Raw genomic sequence first — 15,808 nt, forward strand, 5'->3', positions numbered from 1 at the left:
TACAGGCTTGTGTTGCAGCCGCGCTGATAAGACCTTGCAACCTTTAACATAAACGACTGCAGTTTTGAAAAGGAAACAGCCATTTTGCAATGCGCAGACCTCACGAAACCGCAGTGGAAGCTGAGGGATTGCTTCATATACTGACGGCCGCGCAGTGGCTGCAAGCGAGAATATCACATATGTTCGAAACACAGGTTGAATATCTCTTTGTGGTCTCTCTGTTGCGGCTGTCTGCGTTTTCATTCCTGACACGAGCAGAAGGGGGGAAAAAAAATGGCACAGCCAAGAAAACCCCGCAGGTGCTCAACATCCAGGCTCCACTCCTGCTGCTGCTGCTGCAGCTGCGGCGTTCTTCCCCCCCCCCCACTCCAGCCTCTTGCGCCCTCCGTCCTTCCAGACTTTTCTGCGTTTCTGTCTGTTCGGATGAGCTCGGAAGGAAAAGATGTGCCGCAGCTCCAGACACCGTCTTTCATCCCCCGCCGACACCCCAGGGCCGAGGTGTGAAGAGTGCACCTTCGCACAGAGCGTGCTGGCCGCAGTGCAGAGTTTTGGTGCAACTTTTGACACTTTGTTTCATAATGCGATCACACAGGAAGTGGGGCACGGCGCGAGAGTCAGACAAAGGCACAAACAGCTGCTTCACCAACCTTGCGTTTTGTTTTTGACACTCACTGGCGTTATTTACCATGTTCCTTGTATGACTGTGCAGATGTTTGATGCAGATGTCTCGATGCTTTCTAGACCAGGGGTAACCAACCTTTTTGGCACTGACAGCTACTTCATGGGTCCTGAGCCGTATGAAGGGCCACCAGTTTGCTAGATTCTCCTGAAATAACAAACTCTCTGAGTTATATATTATTATTAATGATACCTATCTATGTGAAGACACTTATCAAGCTCATGAGTTCTCAATAATTATCAAAAATGACTTAACAAGGTTGGATAAAATAGAATTTTAGACGCAGCTCAATGAGCTGTGCAATTTTTCGAAGGGGTCTGCGGGCAGCTCATGAGGTCCTTGGGGGTTACCTGGGCACATGGAGACTGGAAAAAACGAAAAAACAAACCGGCAGACTTAACAGAAAAACAGACAAGAAGGGGAGTACAAAAGAAAGTCGTAACAAATAACAAAGAAACCCCCCCCCAAGAATAACAGACCTGAAAGTAACTAAACATTATGGCCAGGACAAGAACAGCATGACTCAAACTCAGACAGAAAACAGTGATCCAACAAAGACAAAGGGAGACAAGGACTATTTATGCACTGGGCCAGAGAAACACAGGTGAGAACAGTCAAGGGCAGAGCTGACAAAGAGACACAGGTGACAGACATCAAGAAAGAAACTTAGGACAACAAGACAACAGAATAAACAGATTTCAAAATAAAACAGGAAATACAAAGTGCTTCATATAATTAAAAAAAAGTAATGTGATGAATGACAAGAAGCCTTTCATTTACAGGACGGAAGGCTAAACTTCATGTCCACTAATAACAGACAGCTTCAGTAAATCCTTCCAGCTCAACACACTAATTATCCTGGTCCTGGGCCTCAACTCTATAACTCTTTATTCTGTATATCTAAATATATATATAAGTAGATTTGTGTGTGTGTGTGTGTGTGTGTGTGTGTGTGTGTGCGCGCACCCTTGAATAAGGACAGCCTCCCTGTTCTTTTTCACAAAGAAATCTCAGGGTCCCTCGAGGATCCCCGAACAAATTTGGAAACAGCCTTACGAGAGTTAGGAGGAACCCGAGACAAAACTGCCTGGGAAAATCTTAATGAGGGAAGCTGGGAATTTTGTACTGCTGCTGCTCAGTGGTTCGGTGTTTCGAGGGAAAATGAGACTCCTTTACAATGAAAAAAGAAAGTTTGAAAGAAGCATTGACTGTAAGTTTCAGTCTGCATGCATGAAAATGGAAAAATCTGGATGAAGACATGTATTTACTCCGTAAATACAATTTCTCCGTATTTAGCTAAATAGATATGTCTATCAAAAAAATATATCAGCGAAGTCAGGATAGTAGTTAAATCGACCTTTTTACATATTCACGGATATTTTGCAGTTTTAATTAATCAACAGGCGCAGCAAAACTCGTGTCTTTGAAATTTTCACTCCAGCTACTCCTTGCCTTTGGCTTTTACAATGAAACAGCTCCGGCAACTCTTCAGCTTTGCAATAGCTGTAACATGCATGCCCACGGGGCCATTTGTGGACTGCTGAGAGGATATTCTGCTTGTTACAGCAAATTATGAAATGTATCCCCCTGCAATTAACTGCAGCATTTAGGTCTAACACGGAAAACTACACCCACAATTACCTGCAAAGTCTTGGGCAATACATAAAAAGAAGCCTCACAGTTTACCAGGGAATTTAGGTCAAACTATGAAACATATCCCTGTTATTAACTCCAGTTAGATGAAGGGGCAAAAGGGCTTTAATTCTTCGGCACCAGCACTGATGTCAAAGTGGAGGTTGGTCTAATGTGGAGGAAAATGTCTGCCTATTTCGCAAAGACAGACACAGAGAAGCATGCATTGACTTTTGCACAGAAAGACAATAAAAGTAATGATTTCGCACGGCATTTATGAAAGGATTAAGTAAAACACGTTTATTTAGGCTGCAACTACGATATAGAGTTGCCCTCCAAAGTAAATTCACATCCTGAGGATGCATTTTAAAGTACTTGATGGACGTTTTGCAGCATTTTTTGCTTTAAATCTTGGAAATGACAGCTGGGATAGGCTCCAGCAGACCCCCCATGACCCTGAGCTCGGGACTAAGCGGGTATGGAAAATGAATGAAAAGATCTTGGAAATAAGTACATGATCTGTAAGCTCTCACATACAAAAATGTATGAATGTATGTATGAATCTTTTGGAGTTGCCTATAAACACAATGTGGGTATAATCTTTAGGCTGTGTGAGACATGGTGAACATGCAAATTCCACACAGAAGGACTCCAGATCTGGGAATTGGACCTGCAACCTTTTTGCACATTGCATCTGTACCACCTTGGTACCCAGAAATTGAAATATTTGGACGTATTTTTCTCTCTTTAAAACATTCTGATATTTAAGTTTGAGCTCAAAATAGTTACTGAGACAATGGAAATAGTTTATTTACAGACAGGCTAAGTAAATCCACCAATCCATTAATACAAATCCAAGTCATACTAGCACTAAATAACCGTAATCATACCGTAAATACGTTTTTCAATACTGTATTTTTCCAAAGTGTTTTGCACCAGACAGGGAGAGATTTGGGTTCACGCTCTGAGCGATTTGCCTGGTGTGTCAGTGAAGAAACGACCTCAAAATTTCGTTCCACTCATGATTCAATTGGCCTTGACATATTGCGGCTCCCCATTGAAGTTGAACGTGCGAATGAGCCCAGGCAGACCTGTGAAGACAAAAACATCAAGCAGCAGACGCCATGGCTTGAGGGGGTGAAGTACAGGGTTGTCTAGATTGACGTTTCTCAAGAACCAAACCTACAGAGAGAGCGGTGACAAAAATCTAAAGAGAAGGATAATGATGGTGAGGAACGTAGAGGAGGGCTTTGCGAGTCAAGAGCTGCACCTTAATACACAGTGCTTTTTTCCCCAGCCTTGTAATCTTATACAGAGGCAGCAGAGCAGCTGTCATAAGAGGAAAAAAATACAAGCTTCAGAATTTAATCTAAATGTGAATTTCTCTGATCAAATAAAAATGGTACAAACGTGGACTTTTCTTTTCTTCATGGACGTCCCGAGGATTCAGCAACCATGGGGCGAAACGGAATTGTGATTTTTTTTTTCTTTTTCTGCAGGTCTGCACAATTAAATACATTTGTCTTTTTCTGCCTCTTCTGTTGTGAAAACATTTCCCGCTCATTACGGAGCCTAAGCCTAGCTGTTACACAATAGATGCTGATTAAATAAATAGCTGTTACACAAGAGTCATGGGAGCGCAACGGAGGTGTCTCCAGCATCTCATGACCGTGTGCGATGGGCCGTCGGAGGTGTCCGGCGAGCTTGTTTGTTTTGAAGTGAATCCGCCCTGACCCTCATTACCGGCAGCATTTAACGAGGGGGGAAAGTCGGGCTGCCCAATGAGGGGATACAAACCTCAGCCAAGCCTTTTGTTCAAAATGGGAGGACTTCAGGTTTTTCTCGACGATTTCAAACCAAAAAATTGGGGCTGTCAAAGTTAACGTGTTAATAAAGTGTTAACTCAAAACTCCTTTTAACTGCACTCATTTTTTAACACGTGATTGACCCCTGGTTTACACCGGAGGCAGGAGCAGCCCACCTGTTCAGGCCGGGTTCACACCGGCCGCGGAACAAACATGAGAAAAACCCGTTAATTTTAAAAATGATTTCAAAATAAAACACCGCAATTGACAAATGCGATCATAGCTTGAGAATTCCTTAAGGTTTGAGGGTTGTTGTTTTTTTTGGAGAGTATCTTTACAGTATGAGCATGTAATAGTTTTGGAATGTTCCAATGAAAATAAAAACGGAATATTTCCACAAATTATTATTTTCCACTCCAACTTTTTCCTAGAGTATAAGAAACACAATAAATATCTTGTTAAGTTACATACAGAGCAGGGTAAAAGATTTGATTAATCGCGAGTTAACTCAGGACACTATGCGAATAATCGCGATTAAAAATTTTAATCTACTGACAGCCATATAAAAAAGATGATTTTTTTTCCCGCGCTATTTGCCTTTCCAAAAACTTTTCACACAGTCCTCGAGCAACCGCGTTTTGCCTGCACATGTGCATTCCACGTCATTCTCACCAGGCTTTGAACACGTTGATTCGCTGTACGGGTAGTGTTTCGCCGTGTTGACCTACAGGGTCAGGGATTTGGTTGAGCGTTCAAACAGCAGCTGCACAAGACAGCAAACAAACAACAAATTGAATGTCTGTTGGCTTGTGTTGTTTGTGTTAAAACTGAAGCGTTCAGTGCCACTGAAGCAGAACTTCCGGGGTTGAATGGGCCATGGGAGTTATGTAATGTAATATGGCATTCAGGGGGCACAAAAGATCATTTACAGCCAGTACGGAGTGTTTACGGTCGCAAAAGACAATGCAATTGTTTTTGTGAAACAAGTTTGTGAAAATGTACTCTGTGCCATTACAAGAAAACTAAATTCCATGTGACTTCCAAGTGTGAAGTCCAAATCAATGAAATATTTTTCAACTTCAAAACATTCGGTTAATATTCCAAGTAAAGGGTTGCCAAAGACATTCTGATTCAAAACTGCTTTTATTTTGACAGCTTCCATTCCACTCACCTGCGCTTTTATTTGTGAAAAATCTGTTGGCCGATTATGATCATTCTCTCTCATTTTAAGTCCAGCGCTCGCACTGGTGTGTGTCCTCTATTTACTGAGAAATAGACATTCCAATATATTCCATCCTTTAATCTCAGAGCTTTGTTCTAAAATTAACATTTTTAACCCACCATAACTACACTTTGACCTCTTAAGATGGAAAAGGGCCCTGGCCCTGGCCCTGTGCCTGGCCCTGGCTCTGATCAAGGAAAGGTGAAAAGAAAAGAAAGAAAACAATGAAAGGAGATTTTAAAATAGGAGACAACGTTAAAAAGAGAAGTTGAAAATAAAGTTCAGGAGAACAGGGACACTGAAAACAAGGTGAAAACTTGAAGTTAATGAAAGGACATCTTTAAAAGAATTAAGTGGAGGAAGATGAAAACAGACAATGGTATCAGCACAACATTTTGGATACTGCCTGCAGTCAAAACTTTTAGAGGAAGGGAAAGAGAAAACAGCAAGAGAAGACAACAACCAGTGCAATTCAAGCCCACACTGAGAGATTCCTGGGTGAGTTGTTACCATGTGTCCCTGCTTGAGGACACATTGGGTTGTGCTCGTTTAAAACATGATAACATTAAATTGGTTTTGCTATTTTTTAGGTCCTAAACACAACTACATACTCTGCTGATGGGTTTTCAGAGGTCTGGATCATTAAATGATTCTGAGAGTTCTCAATCCCTTCCAAAATAGATCTGGATCGAGCGAGTCCTTTAAGATACATAAGCCACCACTGTCTTGATCGTAGACATTGTGCAATGTATGAGTCCACTCTAGAATGTTACGGTTATTGCCGCCTTGTAGAGGGCCTGGATTAACTATGTATCCATTTATGTAGGAAGTTGTGATCCATCTGCACATTCCGATCTATTAGAGTTCTTTGCCTTGAGGTCATCACCTCTAGTGGCAGGATTAAAATGTGCGATTGAGGAAAACACTGATGACATTTATTTCCCCAGCCAACTTAAAGCACAACCATTGATTCGATCATGGTGGGGATGGACAGGGCTGACAGTTTGGGGCCCACCCAACAAGAGGAGAAACATTATATTTCGACGGTGGGCATAGCTGATGCCGATCTGGAGAGACTCGGTCTTGGTGACCAGCCTGATGATCACACATCAGCTCACTTTCGTTCAAACCCAGCAAAGTGCTCGGAGCACCCCCAGCAGGCCCATTTCCTACCTCATTTCAACGTCGATGCCACCAAACGAGCTCCGCGGTCCTTTGAGTTCGGGGACGGCGACGACTTCTTCTGGACGCAGATCTTTCTCGGCAGCAAGCTGGCCGCTCAGGCATGCACGGAAGCTCAAACGGCAGAGGGCAACGCCCAAGCAGCTCCCATTCGCTCCATGTCCTGCCTCAGCTCCATCGATAGGTACACGCCCGGAGAGCTGAGGGCCATTTCCAGGATCGTAAGCCCAGATGTGGAAAAGTTCACGCCGTCTCCAGCGAAAAGCTCCGGCTCGCTGCCAAGGAGTCGGACGTCTCGCCTGCCAGTGCTTGAATCCAGATTAAAAAAAGCAGCCAATAAAAAGGAGAGCTGCACGCCCCAACTCATCAGAGACGAAGCTGGGGACGCTGCTTCCATTGAGCCATCTCCACCTTTGACTATAACGCCTCTGGCCCTGACGCCCTCATACAGTCCCGGGGCAAAAAGCCAAGGAACACTATCAAGGGCAAACTCCCTCCGAGGAGCAAGTAAGTTTATTCTGAGTTTTCCCCACATAGTATTGTTTAAGCTTTGAGTTATAGCATCTACATTTCGAACAGTGCTTTTGCATTAATAAGTGTCACATTCATTTTGTGGTTACAGGCAAGAATGAAGGCACAGACTCAAGCCCCAACACAATGTCTCTGAACGGGCTTTTTGACTGGACTCCCTCTAACAAACCTTTTGGGAGCCTTTCAGCCGTCTTTAGCCTCCTGCAATCGAAAGAATGGTAGGTTAAGGACCCTGAATCACAGTTTTGTCAATGTTTAGTTGGTGCACTATGTAGGAACTAAAGTGTTCCAACGTAATTTTCCAGTACACAATTTCAAATTTTTCAAATATTTTTGAGTTTTGATCCTTTTTTCAGCAGATACTTTTAACTGTCCCTTCAAACAATACAGCACTGTTGGCTTTTAGACACTGTTGATGCTAAACAAATAAACAACACGAAAATAGAAAATGTTCAAAAGTGTCTTCACAAGAACAAGTCCAGTTGCCCTAACTTAACCCTTCTACTTCACACCAGCCATGACTGGAATTTTTGACAGAAATGCAAGAACTGAACAGCGAACAGTAGGCAACTGTTCTCCTACAAAAGCTAGCAGCTTATCTGAGAAGACATTCGTAGCCAACTTCGAGATCTTGCTTGCTTGCTTGTCAAAACAGAATTTGTACTGAACAACACATATACTAAACATTTCAATGAAGACAGACCCAAGGTCTGTTCCACGGAATCGCATCGTCAATGGATGATGCATTTGTTTACACTGCAAAGAAATGGACCTTTATCTTTAAAATGAAAAAGGCTATGTTTTCCCATTGTGGTATTCGTGTTTTGCATGAAAGAATCACTCTCAATCAGCAGTATAATTTTTGCACCCTAAAATTTTTTTGTTAAACTTCAGTTGCACTGTCCCCTTTAATTAGTCTGTGTTGCATTATCATACAGGGAGAAGAAAATAGAGGCCTTTAGCACCATTCAAAGTCTTGCCCACCACCACCCTGAGGTTTTGAAGACCAGCCTCCAACGAGTCTGTTTGGCCATCATTGTGGAGGTCACAGTACACACTTTTTTTGCAGCCATTATTGCCATTAGTTTTTCTTGTTAATGATGAGCGGTGTAATGATTTTATAGTATTGCAGCGATAAAAGGGCTATTAGTTGCATTTTTTATTAAATGTCAAAGTGAATTCTAAGCAATTCACTTAAAATTCAAAATGAAACAATATAAAAGCTCTTTTGACGTGTTTCAATTAAGTGAATTGATGCAAATTCACGAGGCTAATTAGCAAAGTGATGTATAGGATGATGCCATGTGGCTAACAGCTGAGATAAACTTTTTGCTACATGACGTTAATCAATTTGCACAGTAGCCCGGATTTAAAAGATACAAAAACCACTTCAAGCTGGTGTACTAACTTTTCTTTGGGATTTTTCCCAGAATCTTGCTATTTTTTTGGAATCTTATTTCCATACATTTACTATTGCAATATTCTTCAAAATGTACATTAAGAGGCTTATTAGAAATTCTCTGAAGACATGATGGTTTGAAAGGACAGATAACAAACATATTTACAGATTACATTATCATTCCATCCCTCGTCATTTCTGATGTTTACTTGCTTCCATGTAAACAATGAACTTGAAGGCTGACCTGTGACAACTGCGTTGACTATACAGGTAAAAAGCCTGCGCTCCACTGTCGCACTCGCAGCCATCAAAACGCTGGCTGACCTGTTCCTGCACTTGAAGAAGGCCATGGACCCAGACGTCGACAACACGTGCAAAGCGCTCTTGCTCAAACTCAAACTGACCAAAATGAAAAGTGCCTTCATCAACGAACAAGTCAACGAGGCACTCAACGCTATGGTGCAACACTGCAGCCACGGGCGGGTCCTAAATGCGTTGTTGAAGAACGGAATGAGGTAGGAGAGGAAATTGAGCCTGATTCACGGCGTTGTTCGGGGCAAAGGAAACCGAAGTTGGAGGACTGAAACAGCTCTTTGACCTTGATTTCCTTGCATGTGTCTCTGCCTTTCTTTAGCCACAGCTGCAACATGGTGCGGGCGAGCACGGCGCTGCACCTGCACCAGCTTGCCGACAGCATGGAGCAGGAGCAAATCTTCACCGCACCAAAGGCCTTCAGAGATCGCTTCATCACCGCCATCTGCAAAGCGTCTTTGGATGCCGCCCCCGAAGTCAGGTGGGCCACTTCAGTTTGACCTGTGTTGTGTACAGCGATGTTCCTCAGTCCTGTGGAGCGTCTCTTTGACTGCTCTTTTTTTTTTTTGCTTAACAAATTATTTTACAGAAAGCACGGGCAGACGGTTCTCCGCAGATTTGCCACTTATAAGGGATTCAGGACTTTTTTGACCAACATTCCAGAAAAGGACAGAATCCATTTGGAAAAGATAATGAGAAAGGCCAAGTGAATCGTCCGAGAGCTGAAAGATCAGCAAATGTTGATTCTGATCGAAGTGCAGAGATCCCTATTTGGGAAAGTTGTTCAAGGAAATACTTGGAAAAATCAACTTGTTAAACCGAGGCATTACACCCCTGTTTTATATATACGGATTGCTTTACTTGGATTTTCTAATCAAGTCTGTCATTGAACTCCCCGGTCGTAAGAAAATTCCGTTATTCACGTCTTGAGCCTTCTCCAAGTGTTTGTGAAAACAACTTATTCTGGAAGTTAGCCCTCCATGATGTCACAATGGAAACGGTTCCAGATTATTCCTCCCTCTGAGACTGCCTTGCCTTAGTGACCCCCCCAAAAAACATGGGAGGTCCAACATCCATGTTGTTTTACAGTGCTATATTTGTTTTACATAAGATTAAATGTGTTTTTTTCCCCCAAGATCTCTAAAAAAAAAAATCAGCTCTGGAAATGGGTATAACATAAGACCTTTAACTACATGCAATAGCTTTGAAGTCTTAAAGCCCTGCTGAGTTAAATAAGAACAAAGGAATGACAACAAATCCAGGACCAAAGATTTGTCTCTTGATTCTTCACAGCCATTTAAAATGTTTGTTTTAAATTGTCATTAGTTATATTTGTTATTTTTCATGATTATTTACGTACCTGTTATAACACATGTATCGAGGAGGGTTACTTTATTTTGACATAACTACAATGTTCCTCATTTTGTCAGATGATACCACACACATACATGCACATACATACACATGGACAGAATGGCTTTAACCTGCAGAAAATCAGTGGAGTGGTTGAGCAGATCAATATCACACTACATGGCTGTTTACCCCGCCTTCGCAGGCCTCATAAACCTGAAGAATGTCTAATGTTTTCCAGCCGCAATCCCTTTATTGCATTACACAACATGTGAAACAACAGAAGACCATTCTGCTGCCACTATTATCTAGTATCTGTTATCCATGGCGAGTTGCAGTTCTGTGAATTGGTGTTTTTTTAATATGTTTGGCCATGAAGGGAATCAAATCTTAACGCCACAAATGTTATTCCAACAACAGACCAAATGATCAACACCGATAATAACTCAGAAAAGAAAATCCACATCAGAGCCACTGGGATAAAGCTGGGATCCATTTTAGATCCTGAGAATCTTTGCTGTTGTGAAAACAGACGTAAGCAACAGTCGCAGTGCTGGAAAGTGACGCAACTTCCTGGGCATCTTGTTGTTCTGCGGCAGTAGCAATCGTGCATGGAGGAGCAGACAGGGAGTGTAGGTCCTGCAGGTATAATGTAGAATGGGCAATAATGCAGACGTAGTAAACTATCTGAGACATCAGCAGTGCTAAACTGTAGCTTCAGCTGCTAACTGACACAAAATGAGATGCAAAAAAAACAAACAAAAATACGTCTTTGAACCGTTGGCGACTAGAGGAATCATAGCGTTGCTTTAAAGACTCAACAAGAAGCAACAATCAACACTCAGAAATTCAACAAAAATATCGAATGGAAGACATGTAGTACTTGATGATTAAGTTAAGCAAACTAGACTGGTTTTGGTATTGATTCATCCAAAAGGCTTCCTCAGTTATGGAAAAAAAAAGGTTGGAAATTCCACTACATTGTAAATATCTTGTGAATATCTTGTTTTTGATTGCCATTTGTTTCCTGTTAGCCTATAACTATTTGAATTTGATTTGATTCTATTCTATTTCCTTATTTCTTTTAATCAATGTAATCTACTTTATTTTCTATCATATTGTTGCTGTAATTGTGCATATTTACCTAATGTGGGACTAATAAAGGCTTCTTCTTCTTCTTCTTCTTCTTCTTCTTCTTCTTCTTCTTCTATGTATTTATTTAGCACTCAACATAGGGCGGCGCCAACACATTCCTTGTTATGCAACAAAATTGACTCACTTGATAAACAAACAAAGCCAAATTCTAACTGATTGGATTTGGAAATGTTGGAATTACACTCAGTAACAGTTAATTCAGTCATATTAAATGAATGATACATCTTAAAGCTCCTGCTTATACCTCTTTTCATAACTACACGTTTCATCTCATGCTACAATGGATCAGCCCTGCAAGATCTATTACCCAGAAAACGATGCTCATTGGATGTCAGATAAGAGATTCTTTGTGTTCAGCCAAACTCCTCATCTCACAGCAGCGTTCGCTTCAGCAGCTGAGCCCCGGCCTTCGCTTTTCATTTTGTGAAAGTGGGCAGAGAGTCTTGATATGTTTGAGCCTGGCCGTGGGCTCGTCTCATTTGCCAAGCCGGACAGTTGTGTAATGGCAGGATATACGACCGAGTGCCGTTCAGCCAACTATGGTAGGGTTGCTCGTGGGGCACTGGGGTTTATGTAACTAGGATGTGGATGGGAACATGGGAGGATGCAGTGTCCTGCCATCTGTGTCTATCTTTGGCTGTGGACACAGAGGACACAAGAGTGAGATATATGGGGAACATCTGCTGGTCACTCCTCATCCAGGCTCAGTGGGAAATGATAGCTGAGCTGGCTTCATTTTGGTCAATCACAGCTGAATAAAAAGATAACTTTGTCTTCATGATGGCGGCAGTGGTGAATTTGAGTTGAATCCTTGATATTGAACAAGAAATTCCAATTGGTCGTCTCGGGTCCTTCTTGCAAAAGCTAGTCACAGTGTTTTCAACTTAGCTCATCCATCCATCCACTGCCAATCTTCCAATAGACATAGTTTTCGGTCCAACAACAACAACAACAGCAACAACAACAAAACCAGATTCCTTTACCACTGAAGTGAGTGTTTCAAGCTGCTCTGGAAAACCACAGAAGAACTGCAGGAAAAGGCCACTATGAGTTGAAGATAGACGTTGGACATTCCACGTTTGAAACATCAAGTCCCCGAGCTATCTATTTCTTATCCAGTCAAATGAATTCCAGGTAAAAGTGCCGCTGTTTGCACTGATGCACCTTGCCGATGATCTGAACAGTATTTTACAACAAATGCCCTCAATCAAAAGGGACATAAAGACTCTTTGCTCCTGTTGTGCCACTCATTTATTTGTTTTGGCGTACTTTACTGTAACACACTCACACACTCACAACCACACACACACACAGCAGAAATTTAGGATGGAACGCTCGGACGTCAAAAAGGAGCAGTTTGGCATTCGAGAGGATGAATAAAACTTGAAAGTATTTTCAAATAAAACTCTTCTTTTTTTAAAATCTTGACAAAATGTAACATGTACCAAGCAGATTCGGCAGCACATCAGGGTGTTCAAGGCTAAATATAAGGATGTGCTGAAGCACTGTCTTTATCTCAAAGGGATGATTTAGCAGCTCTCAATAACCAAACTTGCTTGTGTTATTTTATCAAAACGTTTGCCATAATTTCTTACCGTACTCGAGCTTAACTCTGCTACTTTTAAGTCACCATCAAGTTACACACATACGCAACAATGCCTGACACTTACTGTATAAAGACAATTTATGACTGATGAAGGGTGAGACTGTGTGCGAGAACATTCGCTGTCAGCACCTTTTTTTTGTCCCCGCATAATAATAAGCGACGAGCGGCGAGGGCCGCCTGGTAGCTCGGAGGCCTTCCCGTCGACGCCGCGCTCTTTTTACAGTCAGAGCCCCCTTTGTTGGATCTGAATAGCAAAAAAACAACGAATCGACAGCGAATGAATCACACAGTGTCACTCATTGAATCATCCGTCGGCCCCTGCGGTACCGTCTCCGTCGCTGCGTCCGACCCCTCTACGAGTGAGATGATTTTTAACAGTATGATCGTAGTGGTTCCATACAGCCAGTGTGGGTCAGAGTTTCAGAAGTACCCGTAGGCCATGCAGTCTGCGTAAAGGTTCGTCTTTATCTCATTTAAGATACTTTTGTCAAATTTTTTGATAAACTAAAAAAAAAAACAACCCACGATGCTATGCTTCTCCTAACACGTGTCCTCTGGAATCGGTCGATGTTTTCAGAAGACCAAATGAACCCCAAATGTTTCTCCGAGGGCAGTCGCTCATTGTGTTGTCTTAAAAAAAAATAAAAAGCACCAACTTTCAACCAGTCTGAATGTTTCTCTCTCTCTTTCTCTCTCTATCCCACACACCGGCCTTACTGGAGAAGTCTGGGATCGCGGTCATGTTGATTAGTGGCTGAGGGATGCATGCGGCTATATATATATATATATATACACACACACACTCAAGAAACACACCCAAAAATACAGGCCGCTTTAGAAAAGTGGTGGTGGGTGCAGGGGTGAAGAGCGAGCGGAGGAGAGGGAGAGAGAAGGAGAGGGTAGGGAGGAGGTGGTGGTGATGGTGGGGGAGGAGGAGATTAAGTCCCCAACATACCACAGATGTTTCTGCAAACCATTTGATCCACAGGGAAGTGGAAGAAAAAGTGGCTTTATTATACGGCTGAATGATTCCGTATGCGACGTGTCCCTGCCCAGCCAAGGAACAGGACATCGATACATATTTCATCGCCAAGGGCGCATCTGTCCCTTATTCGGATTGGGCTGGTTTTGTCCCAACGCTGGAGAGCCACGAAGATTCTCTCAGTCAAAAATGCCTCATACTGTGCCCATCATCCGAACCTTTAGTTTTCATCCCGGATTCGAGTAGAACAGCCCTGTCCAATGAATTATCCGGAAAACTCCACAGAACATCAGGGGGGGAAAGAATGAGTTTAATAAGCCATCTGTTTACAGCCTCCTGCTGGACAAGACGCAAGTGGTCATAGGGGGCGGAGCCAACACTGCTGTCAGTAACCTGTAAGAAGTAACAAATGTGTCATTTCAGAAAGACGTGTTTTAACATACAATTACAACATTTCTTAAAGGGTATTTTGCATGTAGGACGTTTTACTCTTATTCACGTGTTTTTTTTTCTTTACGACCGCCTGCACAGGACCTTAATAGATGAAAAGATGATTTATTCAGAGTTATGCCTCCGTTTGACAGAAAAAAATTATGTCTTGGCCCGGTTCCCCTCAGTCTGTTTCTGTCTATTCAAGATGTTGCAGCTGATAATATTTTCGTCTGCTCCGTCTAGATTTATGCGCTCTGCACAGAGTAAATGAAAAAAAAAAAAAAAAAATCCCATATTTTTTAACACAATGAATGTCTCGCCAGTGTCGACCTTACTAGAGAATGATTAAACAGTCAGCAACTTATCCTCACAAAAGGTTTTGAGTGAGTCACACTTTGCTGAGTCATTTGACAAGCATGGTTGTTTGTCCTGACACATAAATTAGATTTTGGTCCTCTGGTGACGTAAATGACTTTTTCTGCATTACCGCTGAGGGGATCAGCAACACTGGACAGAATATGATGACGTTATTGCACAGAGACAGTGTACCGACCATCAGGAAGGGTAGTAGGTGAACGAAAATGATGATGATGATGATGACGACGATGATGACATTGAAAGTGTTAGTCATCCCCTCTGGGGAATTAAACCTTTTTATTCCCAAGTATTTCTGTAGTAATAGTGGTAGTTGCAATGGTAAGATGTTTGCTAACAGACAAGTATTTTAACACAACACAATCCGAAACAGAAACCATATGGTATTACCCCCCACTTTTTCTTCAAGTTTCAGTAATTGCAGGGCTCATCAGCTCCCCTAGTGAACACAGAGAAGAGTAACGGAGCTGACAAGACTCAGAGGAAGGTGGTGATGGATGGATGAACTTTTTCCTCTGGAGCATATATTGCACCTGAGGGAGGGGTAGGGAGGGACTGGGGGGAGGGGGGACTAGGGTTCCGTAGTACTGGCTGACACATTTAGAGGGTCTGCAGGTGGGGCTGAGGTGCAGAGGAGAGGTAGAAAAGAAGCCGGAGACGTCAGCTCTCTGTGAGGTGCTATGTCACGCTATGTGCTGTGAAATATGAACACGCAGAAAACGTTTTGGCTGCACCTACGGGGATTCTACGCGAGACTCCCACTGCAGGCTTGACCAGCAAGGCTCCCCTCAGTGCACAAATCCTTGTCTGAAGTTGTCCCACGAGAATGCAACTTCTGGAGAACGGGGACATCAGCCGTCGAGATGATTCATCTCCCCGTCACTTGTCCATAACTTTCTTTCATCGCTTTGCATGTGGTGTATAGTACAGGTTAGCTAGCTGATTTGGCTGCTAATATACACAGAGCACAGAGCAGGTCTGAAACATGAACGTGTAAACATTCCATTCTGGTATCAAGTGTGAGCAATGTGTAGCAGGAGTAAATGCTAGCTGATGTAAGCTAGCATTTAAGTTAAATTATTGCACATTACTGTATTGAAAGCAAGAACTGAGAGACTGACTAGAAACATTTTTTTTTCTAGTCTA

The 15,808-nt window shown here is 42.4% G+C and overlaps 1 protein-coding gene across 1 annotated transcript; it reads left to right on the forward strand.

Moving 5' to 3' along the window:
* The first annotated feature begins 5,413 nt into the window (after positions 1-5,413).
* LOC142891422 (uncharacterized) lies at positions 5,414-10,793 on the forward strand. Its single transcript, XM_076030931.1, has 7 exons — positions 5,414-5,836; positions 6,286-7,027; positions 7,143-7,269; positions 7,990-8,095; positions 8,721-8,965; positions 9,085-9,243; positions 9,352-10,793. Exons 2-7 carry the CDS (start codon positions 6,316-6,318, stop codon positions 9,470-9,472), a joined length of 1,470 nt encoding a protein of 489 aa, XP_075887046.1. The 5' UTR covers positions 5,414-5,836; positions 6,286-6,315; the 3' UTR covers positions 9,473-10,793.
* Positions 10,794-15,808: the final 5,015 nt, after the last annotated feature.

Source organism: Nelusetta ayraudi, unplaced genomic scaffold (assembly GCF_046127955.1).
Source record: "Nelusetta ayraudi isolate G7.1 ecotype Tasmania unplaced genomic scaffold, CSIRO-AGI_Nayr_v1 ptg000031l, whole genome shotgun sequence".
Taxonomy (NCBI): Eukaryota; Metazoa; Chordata; class Actinopteri; order Tetraodontiformes; family Monacanthidae; genus Nelusetta; species Nelusetta ayraudi.

Excerpts from the sequence above, each read along its gene's own strand:
- LOC142891422 (XM_076030931.1), top strand. The coding sequence starts at position 6,316 with ATGGTGGGGATGGACAGGGCTGACAGTTTGGGGCCCACCCAACAAGAG. Across the intron at positions 8,096-8,720 it reads GTTTGGCCATCATTGTGGAG|GTAAAAAGCCTGCGCTCCAC; the intron begins GTCACAGTACAC and ends TTGACTATACAG. Across the intron at positions 9,244-9,351 it reads GATGCCGCCCCCGAAGTCAG|AAAGCACGGGCAGACGGTTC; the intron begins GTGGGCCACTTC and ends ATTATTTTACAG.